Source organism: Notechis scutatus, chromosome 4 (genome assembly GCF_049901735.1).
Source record: "Notechis scutatus isolate UNSWTSFEM ecotype Mainland chromosome 4, rNotScu1.2, whole genome shotgun sequence".
In the NCBI taxonomy this organism is placed as follows: Eukaryota; Metazoa; Chordata; class Lepidosauria; order Squamata; family Elapidae; genus Notechis; species Notechis scutatus.
The window spans coordinates 121030650-121045456 of NC_142012.1; the positions used below are offsets into that span (position 1 = coordinate 121030650).

General features: G+C 38.0%; 1 protein-coding gene across 3 annotated transcripts in view; it reads right to left on the reverse strand.

The window, feature by feature from the left end:
- Window positions 1-14807, reverse strand: part of PDCD11 (programmed cell death 11) — a 38965-nt gene that overhangs the window by 8935 nt on the left and 15223 nt on the right. For all 3 annotated transcript variants that reach the window (XR_015749417.1, XM_026664646.2, XM_026664729.2), the window contains exons 11-25: window positions 14364-14424; window positions 13105-13251; window positions 11715-11966; window positions 10719-10862; window positions 9882-10076; window positions 9290-9460; window positions 8441-8660; window positions 7676-7828; window positions 7109-7224; window positions 5103-5617; window positions 3032-3094; window positions 2212-2311; window positions 1807-1896; window positions 908-1010; window positions 439-616 (exon numbers count right to left, since the gene is read on the reverse strand). Coding sequence is in view for 2 of the 3 variants with exons in the window: in XM_026664646.2 (XP_026520431.2) it covers window positions 439-616; window positions 908-1010; window positions 1807-1896; window positions 2212-2311; window positions 3032-3094; window positions 5103-5617; window positions 7109-7224; window positions 7676-7828; window positions 8441-8660; window positions 9290-9460; window positions 9882-10076; window positions 10719-10862; window positions 11715-11966; window positions 13105-13251; window positions 14364-14424 (2508 nt within the window). In the remaining variant the exon portion in view is untranslated. The remainder of the gene's footprint in view (window positions 1-438; window positions 617-907; window positions 1011-1806; window positions 1897-2211; window positions 2312-3031; window positions 3095-5102; window positions 5618-7108; window positions 7225-7675; window positions 7829-8440; window positions 8661-9289; window positions 9461-9881; window positions 10077-10718; window positions 10863-11714; window positions 11967-13104; window positions 13252-14363; window positions 14425-14807) is intronic.

Below are 14807 nucleotides of genomic sequence, written 5' to 3' on the forward strand. Positions count from 1 at the left end.
TGTTTTCACCTGTGACTGAGTCCTGCAACCCTCTGCCAGTGAAAACAAGAGTTTAGGAGGGCTGCCCGCAGTCCTTGTGAGCTCTGTTTTCGCTTGCAGAGGCACTGTGGACCAGTCCTTCACTGTTTCCAGGGTGGCCCTGTGGGTCAGATCTAAACACCCAGCAGGCCGGATCTGGCCCCCGGGCCTTGAGTTTGACACCCCTGTGTTATGTTCATAACAGATTGAAAGACATTAGGTTGGAGAAGACTGCTCTAAGCAATCAGCATACAACATCTCAAGGTGAACTGGTTAATTTTAAGCTGTTGGGCATTGATATTACACTGACATATTTCACAAGTCAAAATGCAATATAAAATTTCCATGCTAGAAGTAAGGAATAATCAAGAGACACGATCATTTTTAAAGATTTTTAAAGCTTTTGCAGAAGGCTCCTACCTGACAATTTGTCCAACACCGAAGTCTTCAAGCGGCTGTTCTGTGTATGAATCATTTAGGTGGAAAAGACTGGCTTTGCCAATCCTCCCAAATGGGAGGATAATATGTAGACCAACATGTGGATTCATTCGTTTCACGCAGCCCAGTGCAACTGTTCCTTTCTCCAATGAATAAGTGCCTGAGGAAATCCAGATCAGACACTACAGATAACTGTTATAGAGTACATTTTCTTGTATCTTTAAGATATTTGAGATTGTGGATTGCTAGTCTTAATTTTCAAGCATGCCTTAGTGTAGATCAAGTCCTAAGTACCAAGGTTTTGTCCACTTCCAATTACGAGTGCTAGAAGTTCTACCATAGTGTGCAAAAAGAGTATATCAAACTACTGGCTCCATACCCAATTATTGTAATTTGGCATGGAAATACCTATTTATCTGATTTTAACGCATTGATCACTATTTAAGTATACCTGTTAGTGACAGAGAGAGTTTGGTTGCAGAATTATCACAATCTGTTACTGTTGCAATCAATGCCTGTCCTTTTCTGAAGCATTTCTTGGCATGTTTTATATCCTATAGGAAAAAAAATATAGACATGACAATCAAAAAGTGCTCACAATACTCGCAAAAAAGGCCCAGTATTCAAATATACAACAAGCATGTAATTTTAGACATATGGTGAATTCCTGAAAAATATTTTGTGCTACTACAAGAGCTTTTCATGAAACACAGTCCTGGAGAGTTACGCCTAAGCATAGGCTTCAAGCTATGGCAAATGATCAATAAGAAATATCAAAGTTTTCCATATGAATAACCAAAGAAAAGTTTCATGTGTCTACTTTGGGTCCTTAATTCTCAAAGAATGCAACAAGCCTTTTACAGGAAGATTACGGGACATGTAAAAATGCTGTTATGCAACACACAATATTCATGGACGACAACATAACTAGAACAGAAACGTAAAAATGTAATTGAGTCAGTGAAGAGGGGTAGTGTCTTACACAAGTACAAAAAAGGTCAAACTGATAGTCAACAATCTCCAAATACTTAGGTTAGAAAGAGTCATCCATAGGGCTAAACTAACTCATGTTGATTGCTTTTTGCCCTGCTAATGGGAAAGGGACTAGTAAATACAAATTATTTCATATACTTCCCTGGCATAGGACTCACAATACTAAATGCTCATCCAACAAGGCTGGTGGAGGAACTTTATTCCTCTAATGGTGACTTCTGTGTGCTACCAAACCCACCATTTGTGTTATCCATGTGGAGATTTTATCGGCTCTGATTAAATTTTTTCAGATTAACACTATTATCCCCTAGAATCCCTAAGATGCGCTTAAGGAACCTCTTATCCCTCAGCAATTACCTTGGGATTCGAAGAAAGCAGCAGCTGCTGAACTCTCCCTCTGATGGTGGGAGTGACCTCCACCTCCAGCCGTTTCTTTAACACATTGTACTGAGAAAATATACAACACACACATCAGCATTTCCTTGGAAAACGACAGATAATTCATCAACGTAACCTCCAACCACAGATTTTAAAATCCTTTTGAGAATTTCAGCGTTGCCTGCACTTAATCTCACACACATATGCACATAAGACAAAGTAAAAAGTAAAACTCCCAACTCTTTAAACTAATAATTTTGGAGGAAAAGATGCAAATTATTATTATTTAATTAACAATACATTTCTCATTGTGTTTTACTCAAAGTTAAAAGGCAAGAAGAAAAAATCTCCAGTGGACAGATGTTGAGAAATTCTAGATCTCACCTGCTGAACATAGCATGTCACCATCTGCCCAGGTTTCAGGGTTTCTTCTGGGCTGTCATTTTCAGCACTCAAGGCCGCTTTGCTTTCCTCTTTCAGTTCACTGATCATGAGAGAAAGTAAAATAGTTATGCCCAGGCATTCTACTTCGGCATTCCAATTTCTCCCTTTTCTGCAAAATATCTTCTATTTCATATTTAGGAACAAGCAGCTGCAAGGCCACATGTGTATTTAAATCACAAGACATGTGCAGGTAGTCCTCGACTTACGACCACAATTGAGCCCAAAATTTCGTTAAGTGGGATATTTGTTAAGTGAATTTTGCCCCGTGTTATGATTTTTCTTGCCAGTTAAGTGAATCACTGCAGTTGGTAAGTTGGTGACATCATTGTTAAGTGAATCTGGCTTCCCCATTGATTTTGCTTATCAAAAGGTTGCAAAAGGTGATCACATGACCTTGGTAAACAGCAACAATCGTTAAGTATGAACCAGTAATCAGGTATCTGAATTTTGATTACATGATCATGGGGATATCACAAAGGTTGAAAGTGTGAAAAACGGTCTAAGTCACTTTTTTCAGTACTGTTGTAATTTGGAATGGTCACTAAATGAACTGTTATAAGTCTAGGACTACCTGTATTACCAATTTATTTAATTCTCATCTAACATTCTGGATTATTTAGAAATACTTGTTCATATTAGAATAGCACAACTGTAACCTATGAATAATGGCTGAAAAGGAAAGTTTAGAGAATGGATTATATTTTAAACATGTTCTGAGGCTTCATCAATGCTTAAGCAGTGTATTGAAAGATTTCCTTACCTTGGTCGGATACTGAGTTCTAGGAATGTATGGGTGAAGTGGGTGTGGGTGATGGGCAAATATCTGTAAGTTAAGAGCATATGACCACATGAATACCATTTGGAATTATGAAAAATAAAACAGCAAATGCATTCATCTGACACACTAATAAATACACCATACAATAGCTTTTCATCTTTAAGTGTTAGATTAGATTCATCGTTTTCATTTGAAGTAAAAAAGGGAAAAATACACCAATTGCAAGAAATGAAAAGAAAAATATACACAATGCAAGAAATTCCTATACTTGTGCCTATCTGAAACACTGATTTTTCCCCAGAAGGAATTTTTTTTCTTGAATTATATAAAACTTGTTCTCAAGAATCCAAACACTTGCAAGTCCAGTATCTGTCAAATGCATCGACAGTTGTTCTCCAGGTTACAGAAGCATACACCACATATATAGTAAGACTGTCCCTGCAGGATTTTTTGACAAGATTTTGGAAGTAGTTTGCCATTGTCTCCTTCCTAGCTAGGGTTGAGAGAGTGTGACTGATGCAAAATCGTCCAGCTGGTTTTGTGCCTAAGGCAGAACTAGAAGTCATGTTCTCCCAATTTCTAGCCTGTGTCATGCCCCCCGTCAGAGATGAACAGTCAGGGAGCAGGAGAGTGGCTCTGTTAGCTATGGAGGAAACTAGGGAAGGGCAAACAAAGTCAGGCTGGGCAGAGCAGGGAAGAGGTAGAACAAGGGAGAGGGAGTTCAGAGGAAAACCAAGGCCCACCCTCTCTTCATCTTAGGGCACGCAGGGAAGAACAGAGAAAAGAGCAGCATGGATGGCTTACAAGGGAGGAAAGGGCTTTGTTTCCCTTCACAAGCACACTTGGGAAGGGAGTTTAAAGGAAAACCAATTAGGAGGGATGTTTGTCCAGAACAAACATTGAGCTTATTTTGTATGGGCTGCTGTTATGAGTTCCTGACATCCTCCCAACTGGTTTGATTTACTGCCTTGTTACTTCATTTCCGGAAAGCCATATCTTGCTCTGCTGGATTTATTACCTTATTTTGCCTTGTTGGATTTATAGTTTGAAGTTTTCAATTTACAACATTTGGACTGGAGTATCTGCAGCCAAAGGCTGGTGCAGGTTTGTGGGAAAGTTTTTTTCCAGACCGGAAGGTAACCAGGTCATTGGGAGCTAAACCAGGTCATTGGGAGCTAATACAGGGACCTCTACTTATTATCTAGCTGGATTGCCTTTGTGCCACGCCCCGGGTCAGACGGCCTGGTACCTTAACTCGTATACCAAATTGGCTTATAAGACCCTGGATGTCAATAAATATATTACATTACAAACATTTCAGATTTCTTTCTTTTGTAAATCTCAATCTTTTTAATTTAGTTGATACATTTGAAACAATAAAGATGTTTCTTAAACATTTCTATAATATATAAAACATAAATACAGAAAAGCACATTTAAATTTAAAAAGCCTACCGAAGCTTTACAACTGTTCATGGCAACCTATTGTGATCATGTGGACAGATTTTCAATCCTTCTCTCTGCTTGCTCCTAAAAAGACACCCTGACTCTGAGCTTATAAACAGCCACAAGGAGTTTTCTCCATACAAAAGGGACCAAGCAACGTTATTATGTATAAGATATGACTCTAACACAGATGGGAAGGGGGAAATCATTATATTTAACTTCTTTCACCAGAGGACAATTTCAGGCTGCCTTCCTGTCCCTTCTGGATTGAAACGAGTGGTACTTAGATGAGAATAGAGATCACAGTATATAAGCACTGGGCCAAGCATGAGAAGACTTGGGTCTAAATCCAAACTCATAGTAGCTGACTGGGTGATTCTGGCATTTCTACATGGCTCTGGGAAAAATTAGGTGATGGACAGGTATATATTCCTGAAGGAAAATGGGAGAGGTAAGTAATAGTAAATTTAACAAGAAAATTTTCTGGAACCATGAGTAAAAGTTAAAAACAGAACAGCAAATGCAATAGAAATGCTTGCTAGCCTATTGAGCAACAATGAAAATAACTGTTAGCCAAAGTACAAGAAATATATAAAATGTTGTCTTACTTGTGACTTTTAACGCCTCTGCCACCAATCACCCGAGCATTAATCTTCTGTCCAACTTTAAGTAATGATGTTGGAAAAGTGCCTACGGTAACGTCATCCAGGATCTGGGACGCATGAATGGAGCCAATCAACCTATCATTAAATGCCACTAAGACATGGGTGGATTTGACAGACTTCACAATTCCACTGACTATGTCTCCTGAGCTTGGCAACTGTTTTGTTACAAATGATGTATCCTCTAGTGTCTCTGATTCATGACGTGATCTGATTACACTCTTCTTCTTCCCTGAACTTTGCACAGCAAATACCATCCCATGATCACCAATCTGTGTGCTTTTCAGAGTCACTTTGACTGACTGTCCCATCTTCAGTTTTTCAGAATCAAATCGGAATGTGTCATTCAAGTGAGAAGCCACAGGGATTGCAGTCAGCTGACCTGTTCCCAACAAGGAAACAACTGCATGCTCTGTAGCCACGTGCTGTACAACAGCCTCATGCTGAGAATTCAGGATTAACTGGAATATACAGAAGTTACAGTCAGAAACTAAAGAAAAGTCTATTATGCATGTAATATATTTGCTTTGCTCTATTTCAAGCTTACGTTTTATCCTTCTTTGAAAAAGCTTCAGGAATTTCATAACTTGTTAGTGATTTCTGGGAATTTATTAGAACTTTCTAGCATATAACATTTGAAATTTTTAGGCTACAGAAAAAGATCCCATAATAATTTTTAATGTTTTGGGGATCTTTTTCTGTAGCCTAAAAATTTCAAATGTTATACGCTAAAAAGTTCTAATAAATTCTCAGATATGACTAAAAAGTCGTATCTTCTTCAAGACTAGCAACAAATGCTTGAGGTTTTAATGAAGGGATACCTTAGGATATTTACAGGTATGTACCTATATTGGATTTATTCTAACATGTGCCTAAAGGTTAAATAATATGTGAAATACTGTAACTTGAATCAACTACCACTTTTAAGTCCCTCTACAACAGGGGTGTCAAACTCAAGGCTTAAATCTGGTCTGCAGGGCCGGCCTGGAAATATCAAAGGAATGGCCTACAGTGCCTTTGCCAGCCAAAACAGGCTGCAGGGGGCCATGCGTACCCCCCCCCCCCCGCCCCGTGGCCTGTTTTTGGCCTCCATGGCTTCCAGCAGCACTGCTGTCTGAAAACGGGCTGCAGGAGGTCTGGATTGGACCGGATTACAATTATGTGGTCTCAAGTAAGTGCCTGATCTGGATAGAAAACAAGCAACATCCTATGTTAATACGACAGTTTAATGCCAGATTTTACATACTGTAGGTCCATTTAATCTACAATCAACAATCTATAATTGACAGCCAGTTCTATTTACTATTCTGGAAATTTACCTCTGCTATTAGATCTTGTATTATCATGTTATTTATGCTATTGTTTTTATTATTAGTTGAATAATAAAAATACAATAGTATAAATAACTTTTCTGCCTAGAAAAGCAATTTACTATTAAACAATAGGGTATAAATTTAGAAATAAAATTTTTAGTAGAGTATAAAGAATAAGTAATAAATGTTTGCCAGTAATAGCTGGTAGAAGAGATAGGAAAATGGTTATAGTAAATAACTGTGGAAAGAAAAAAAGGGGGGAAATGCATCTTGAGCCTGTGTCTAATGCCCACCATGGCCATGCCCACCCCGGCCACACACACACACACACACACACACACACACACCCAGCCCTTCAAGGTCAAACACAACCCTGGTGTGGACCTCAATGAAATCAAGTTTGACACCCTTGCTCTAAGACATAAGAAAGAACCAATATTTTTTTCTTTCTTCTTGGCATCTTATAATATATTTTAAAAAGGCATTATTACATAACTTAGGGAAGCATTCCATTGTATAGATTTGTCCATATCTGTAACTATTGGAGTAATGCTTTTTCTGTGGTTTCATCATTACTCATATAAGCATGTATCTATTTTAGAGTTAAGTACTCTATAAAAAAGAATAAGGATATCATACCTTCTTGGCTTTGACAGACAGCAGTTCCTCTCGAAGAGATACATAGATTTGTGATTTCAGAAGATCAACACAGAGAACTACAGCTTTTGCTTTTTGACCTTCAAGAATACTTTTGCCTTAAAAAGACAATACTTAGATGAAGATAACTGTTTCATGTTCAGCTAAAGAAAGCAACAATTAATGGTGTCCTAATAAATTAATTACATCCTTACTACATCAATTCCCAGTGACTTCAGAAACATAAGTACTTTATTTGGCAACAATATAGAAGTGGTTAGCTAATACTTTCTTCAGGATTTTTTTTTCTATTTTCCTCTCTATGCACTGAGCTTTTCTGGTGATAAAGAGTGTTAAATATGTCCATCCCTGCTTAGCTTTTTGAGTTCAGCCAAAATTGGAAAACTACTTACGTCTAACTGAGCTATAATTTTACTAGCACAGTGGGGGGAAATCTAACATTCAATGGATCACTTGTGTGCTCATTATCTAATCAGTTATTCATTTCCAGGTAACAAACAAGACAAAGGGGATCAAACAAGAGTTCGGGGGGAGGGATAAATACTGTACCTCCAAGTTGGCTGTGAATGGCTATTACAGTCAAACCAGAAACACACGGGGCACTGAAAACTGCTGAACCATCAGCCTTAACTTCGGTAACTACCAATTCTACCCTCTGCCCCACTTTTAATTTGGAGAGTTTCTTAGCCACACTGGTATCATCTGCCAAATAAGAAGAAAATGAATTAAATCTTATTTGCAAATTGGATTTTCATTCTGAAAGTGTAAAAAGTTAATGTGCATTTTATCTTCAACTTTCGACAAAGAATTCAATGTCATAGCAATTAAGTTCTTCTGAAAAATGTCCTTAAGCTAATTTTCCCAGAATAAGAGAACTCCCTACAGTACTCAGCAGGACACTATATGAATAGTACTCATAAGCATGCCAGACAAGTCTAAACTCTTTAATACCTAGCAGTGAAGGAGGATGCAAGCTGAAGGCAGCACCACCTGGTGGACTGCAAGTGGCTTAATACTGAGAGATTCATTTTAAGCACGGATCCTTGAAAATTGCCTTGTGTGTTTTTTATGATTTGTCAAAATTCATTGTAAATGCAAACAGAAATTGTCAAATTGAACATCTCTCTCTCTCTCTCTCAAGGGGGGGCAAAGTCGTCAGGCAACAAATTTTGTTTGACACAGAACCCTATGACTTTCAACTTTATTTTTAAAAAAATATAAATGTTTGCATCGCTTCACAATGCAGCCACGGAAATAGCAAGTGCAGACATAAGACTTTCATGTGCCGCCTTTTCTGTTCCCAAGCACCCTTACCTCTATTGCTCATGAAGCTCATAATCTCCTGCAGTTCATTAAAGTACTGTTGCAATAGGCCAAAGCTCTCAGGAACAGACTCCTCAACAGAGCACTCTGACATCTTCAGGGACAGCAAGGTGCGCTGCTTCTCCTCATCAACACTGGTCACCTTGGCAAGTACAGTTTGACCTATCACAAAATGGTCTTTGGTGTCTGTCACAAACTTGTCACTCATTGCCTGCAGTGACAAAGAGACAGGATACAATTATATCAGCATCAATCCCAAAGCCTCTACGAAGACAGCAGATACCATAACCCAAATGGCTGATTAGGGCAAATTCTACTAGTTGCTGCAGTATTTGTTCTTCTACTACCTAATGCTCTTTGACTTATTTCTACTCCTCAGTATGCACCAGCATTCAGCATGCTTGTTCTTGCTTTACATTTAATAGATAATCAAAGTTGCATAATTCCATTCAATGCTGGATAATTTTATACACTTTGAAATTCTGGCATTTTTTGTTTTGGGTTCCTGAATGCAAACCTTGCCTGCACAATTCCAAGTTCTGTCTCTACTCATAATTTTTATTATCAAAGCCATTCAAAATGAAAGTTTTAATTCTTGAAGTTGAATTGACGGTCGAACCAGTAACCCAAAGATATGGTGGACTTCCCTTTAACAGATGTGCCTCTGCATTAACGGGAGGTTGGATTTGATGGCTTAAAAATTTCTTTCCAGTTCTATGATTTTATGAAGAGTAATATGACACCAGACATTTTAACTTATAAATTTGTATTAAGAAATACCCCTCAATCAATGCATCTGAATAAAGCAATGATTATAATGAACACTGAAGCGGGTCTTACCGATTTGGGGGCCAGACCAGTCAAACCATAGGGAAACTCCACAAATACACCATAAGACATGATGTTTCTCACAAAGCCAGTAAGCAGCAATCCAGGCTGGATATCAGCAAAACTCTTCACTACATGTTCATCCTCCATAGAGGAAATCAATGCTGGCTTTCTACTCAAGATCTACATAATGAATTAAGGAATTTAAAAAAACAGGCCTGGAAATTTCTTGTACTGGATAATAGAAAAGAAACACTCCACCCAAGACTACCAATGTATTAGAAGCTGAAAAAGTGCTCTAGTGGACACCACTGATCAGTCTTTTTTAACTAGCGTCTTAACTGAGCCAGGATTCCCAGTTGGTGTGGGTCCATCTGAAGGACAAAAGAGACTGGGGAAATATGAAATAAATAATGATGCAGTCAGACAACTGAACACAAGTCAGATGCCATGGGAGGAAAACCCAACCAATTTTTTCCACTCATCCAGAAATTTGGCTGGGAATCACAAGGCTTTGGAGTGAACTACTTTAGGTACATGCTATTTGCACAATGTAAGGTGGGAAATGAATTAAATCAAACTTTGGCAAGAATTAAAAGGATACAATGTGACCTCCTTTGTTATGGAGGCATATAACCTTTTGGAGAACATCACCTTCCTTGAGCCAGTGCCACCACAACCTGCTATTGGACACATGATCAGAGAGTTGTGCCATGGGAAGGTAGGCCGAAACATTGTTGGGTAGGATTGCAACTTCTAGGCCATCTTTTTTCTTGTTCAGAATTTTTACATCTACAATCTAAATAGCACAATAAAAAAGCAGAGGTTTTAGACCATTTTCAATGCAGTACCCAGAATCCCAATAGAAATAACAAACAGGGTATAGCTATTTAAAAAATACATGTCTAGGAGCAGTAAGAATCTTTACTGAGTCCCATATGGAGCATTTTATAAGGTTACTTTGTCAAGGAGCTCAACATTAGCTCATTGCTGTATCTTTAGTCCTTTACAGAACAAAGGGGCATTCTAGCATTTCCTGTATGCATGTTTCTTTGCTGGAAATTAAGAAATGAAAACAAGGAAAGTAAAAATGGTAATGTTAATACCAGAGCTGGTTGTGTTAATCAAAATCCCACCCTCTCAATTGCTTCCTTACAGGAGAAAAATATTTTAATCTCTGCTTAAAGAGGACCGATACATGGGAGAAGGGATCAAAATTGAATTGTGACAATTCAATGTCACTATTGAAAAATCAATCTCCCTCACCTTTTTATCTTTTGCTCTAGAAAATTAAGAATTTTGTTATAGTTGCTGAAATTGGAACCTTTCCTCCTATGCATATCAGAGGGTGAAAAAATATCTTGAATTATCCCTGATGGCTTTAACGTTTGCCTCTGGCACGCTTCTCAAGTAACAGAAAATAATTATTTTAGAAAATTACCTGCCCAGTTTTATATGCCATTTCACAGTCCTTTGAAGTTTCTGTTCTTCTACCATTCTTTGCAATAGCATCCTCTTCCAATCTGAATGACAGCAACAATCTTTCCTGCTCAGGCTCACATTTCAATACAGTCACCTTGACTACCTGTGATTTGTTTTAAAGGAAAATCATTATAGTTAAGTATATCCAGGTCTACACACTGAGGAGCAGTTTGCCAATCACATGAAATTGCTTTAGTAGCAAGCATGTACACAACAGCCATACTGTCTACAAACTGATCCACCATGCGGTGAGGTATGAATGAGGACCCTTAGCTTCATCCATTTGGAACAGAGAATGAAGACTAAACAAACTATAGACTAAAAAATAGTTTTGTTCTCCGATTTCTTTCAGAGAAATGTCATAACATAAGATGTCATTTTCTAGTTTCTTCTAAGCAAAAGAAATCAGTTTCCTGTTTTAATACCACATGCTTAGCTTGGTTAACCAAACTATGATTATGGGAGATTAATTGTATAACTAATTGTGGACAGAGCCATGAGGTACCAATGAGTCCAGCATCAACTATCACCACATGAACAGTCACCATTAGATTCCGACTAATACTTTATACATACTAAATGCACAATTACAATGTATTCCGTAATGACAGCATTACATAATTGCTCCTAAGCTCCCCTTTATATCCTATCTCTACTGTATTAGCAACTTCTTTACTTGGAAATTCTACAACTGTTCTTTGGACTTGCGTAGTTGTATAGATTTTAGTTTTATAATGGATTTTTCACAGTGATAACTTAAAAGTGCTATTTTTTAAAAAGATGAAAATATTCTACATTGCTGTTTAGATTTTAAAATATTATTATACGCATGTCAAATCTGTTATACAAACATATGCATTTCAGATAGCTGTTTTAAGTGCAATACATATGCATTTCAGATAGCTGTTTTAAGTGCAATACTCAAGGGTACTTTTTACTTCTATTAAACACTTACCTGGCCTTCATAGAAGGCTTCTTGAGGAGCAGTTAAGGGGAGCAAACCAAGTTCATCAGTGGGTACTAAGCCCCTCACATCATTATAGAATTTCACAATACAGCCAAAATCCTTAACACACGCAACAAAACCATGAGTGATCAGGCCTGGCTTGGCATCTTCAAAACTGTCAAGGACAGGGAGCTTGGAATTAACAAGGGTCCTCTTAAGAGTCAGAATAAGCTTCTTTGTTTCAGGATTGCAGACAAGTACCTGGAAAAGCAAGAGATTGGACTCGTGTTTGTTAACAAAAGTAGTTTTAAGCCAGGTTATGACTAATTTATGTAATTAGATTTAAATGCAATTGATGGACTCTCTAATTTCAGAAATATTCGTGTCAGTAAAGCTGGAAGAAAACTGGGAATATATTTCTTTACGTTATGAATATAATAATCAAATAACTCTGAATATAAATAATTTTAAATGGAGTAACCATTAACCTTCAGATAAATTTTTCCTCAGCTGGTACCTTTGAGATACATTGGGATAATTTTACACTTGCCTACTTGGGAATGACCACCAATAAAGTCCATAGATTTTAACTGTGCATGTTATCCTTGAGTTATGATGGACCAGGATTGCCATCGCTAAGTGATGCAATCATAAAGTGTGACTCACGTGACTGCATCACTCAGAGATGACAATCCCAGAAGTCCCGGTTGGCATCATAACCCAAAGATGTCTGGGTTGCTAAGTGTGAGTCCCAGATAAGGAGTCCAAGGCTGTGACAGGGAGATGCAGAAGGCTTACAAGGAAGGCCGACTATTCAATTAACTTTGCTTGTGGGAAGTTCACAAATGGCAATTATGTGTTCCCGGATCCCTGTAACATCCTCATCATGAGCTGCATACCAAGTCCCCAGATCACAATCACGTGACCACAGTGAGGCTATGAAGCCCAGAATTTTGATTACCCATTTTTTTCAGCGTGCCACAATTTTGAACAGTCACTGAATGAATAGATGTAAGCTGAAGACTAACTGTATTGAGAAGACATTCACAAGATTATGGCATAGGTAGTGTGTTAATATCTAACTGATAAGAAAGAGGCGTCAGGATTTATTTTTAGTGAAGCTTATATGTATTTCTAGACACGAATACAGGACAGGATACATGGCTTATATTTTACTTTAGACTCAGATTAAGTTAGTTTAAAGTATAACAATTTGTTTAAAGGCACCTAGCAAGCATCAAGGCTCAGAAAGTTTGCATGTACAGTTGAAAGTTTACCCACATTGTCACAACAGCTTTAATGATAAAGGTTATATAGAAGTACTAATGACAGATAAGAAAATTAAATTAAAAATATTTAAAATAGAGTTTAAATTTAGTTCCTTACAGAAAAATCTTACCCGGCACTTAACAGTAGTCCCCGTGCTATACTTCTTCTCTGGCTGTTTCAATTTCACATCTGCAAGATGTAAATTGGGGACAAAGCCTTTGATACTCTCAGTGATCTTCACTTCCATGCCCAACGGCTTTAGAGTCATCACTTTTCCCTAAGAGTCAAAAATAGACAGCAGGTAACTGAAAATCAAAATCAAGGCATAAACAAATCATTCAACATTTATTTTTCTTCTAAAGAACAGCAACAATTCATAACTCACCTAGCGGAAATCAGTGATATTTATACACCTCCCCTAATGGATCTATGCAATAAATGTAACAGAACACAATAACTCTCAATTTGCAAAGCATCCCTGACTTGCTCTCGAGTTGCCATAGGCAAGGGGGATGGGCAGTGGTGGAATTCAAAAAAATTTACTACCGGTTCTGTTGGCATGGCTTGGTGGGCGTGGTGTGGCTTGGTGGACTGTAAAAGGATACTGTAAAATCTCCATTCCCAACCCACTCCAGGAGAAGGATACTGCAGAATTCCCATTCCCTCCCCACTCTTGGAAGAAGGTTACTGCAAAATCCCATTCCCTCCACACCCTACCAACCTGATTTCCAGGTCCATTCTCCTGTGCAGGGGAACAAAAGAAGACCCAGCCGATCACTGGAACTCGGGAGGAGAGAATAGATGGGGGTGGGGCCAGTCAGAGGTGTTATTTGCCGGTTCTCCAAACTATTCAAAATTTCCGGTACCATTTCTCCAAAACTAGTCAGAACCTGCTGAATACCACCTCTGGGGATGGGGAATCGAACCTCGCAGCTGCATCAAGGAACTTGCATTTCAGAACAACAAAACAAAGCACATTCCAGCTGGACACTTCAAGGTTTCCACAGAAACCCACGGTGGCTGGAGGGAGTGACTTCTACAACCCGCAAAATTGCTTTTTGGAGAATGTGACTGATGACACATCTTGGGGGGAGGGGAAACAGGGTCAGAGCCAAAGTGCGAATTAAGTGAGGTCAGAGTTGGCTCCACTTTGTCCGTGCCGACATGAAGCTCCTAATAAACAACTGGATTTCTTTTGAAGCTTGGCCTTAATTAGGGCATCGGTTGGAACACTGACAATAACATTATTCTGCTAGAGTTACATAAAGTTTGGACTCAAATACATATACCAAAAAATGTTAATATTCTTTCAGAATAACATTTTCAGTCAGTTATGATAGCTGATTCACAGAAAATAAAGAAACAGCTTTCCTTTCTTATTGAACTTACTTCCAGCACTTGACCAGGATGCATATCATGGTATCTCAGAAAAGGAGCATTAATAATATGTCTACAAGCATAAAAAGAAAGAAAATAATTCTCCTTAGTGTGAAAAAGTAAGGAGGATGAAGTTTAAATAATAGCTTCTTAAATTTTACAATATGCTGTAGAAAGTTGATTTGATTGGATCAAATTGGCTTCAAATTAATTATCTGAATCTACAGAAAATTCATATGTGCTTATTCAACTAAGAACAGCTGCTTCAGCTAATAGAGCCTAAAAATTCCAACCCAACATAGGTCCCAATTCTCATGTAAACAGCAAAACTGGAATATTTGTATCCTAATAAAGAATTACAATTTGTGGGTCATGTTAGGGATAACATTAGTTACCTAACTTAGTTTGGATAAAAATAATATATATATAAACTATGTTAGTGAGTTTAAGTGTATG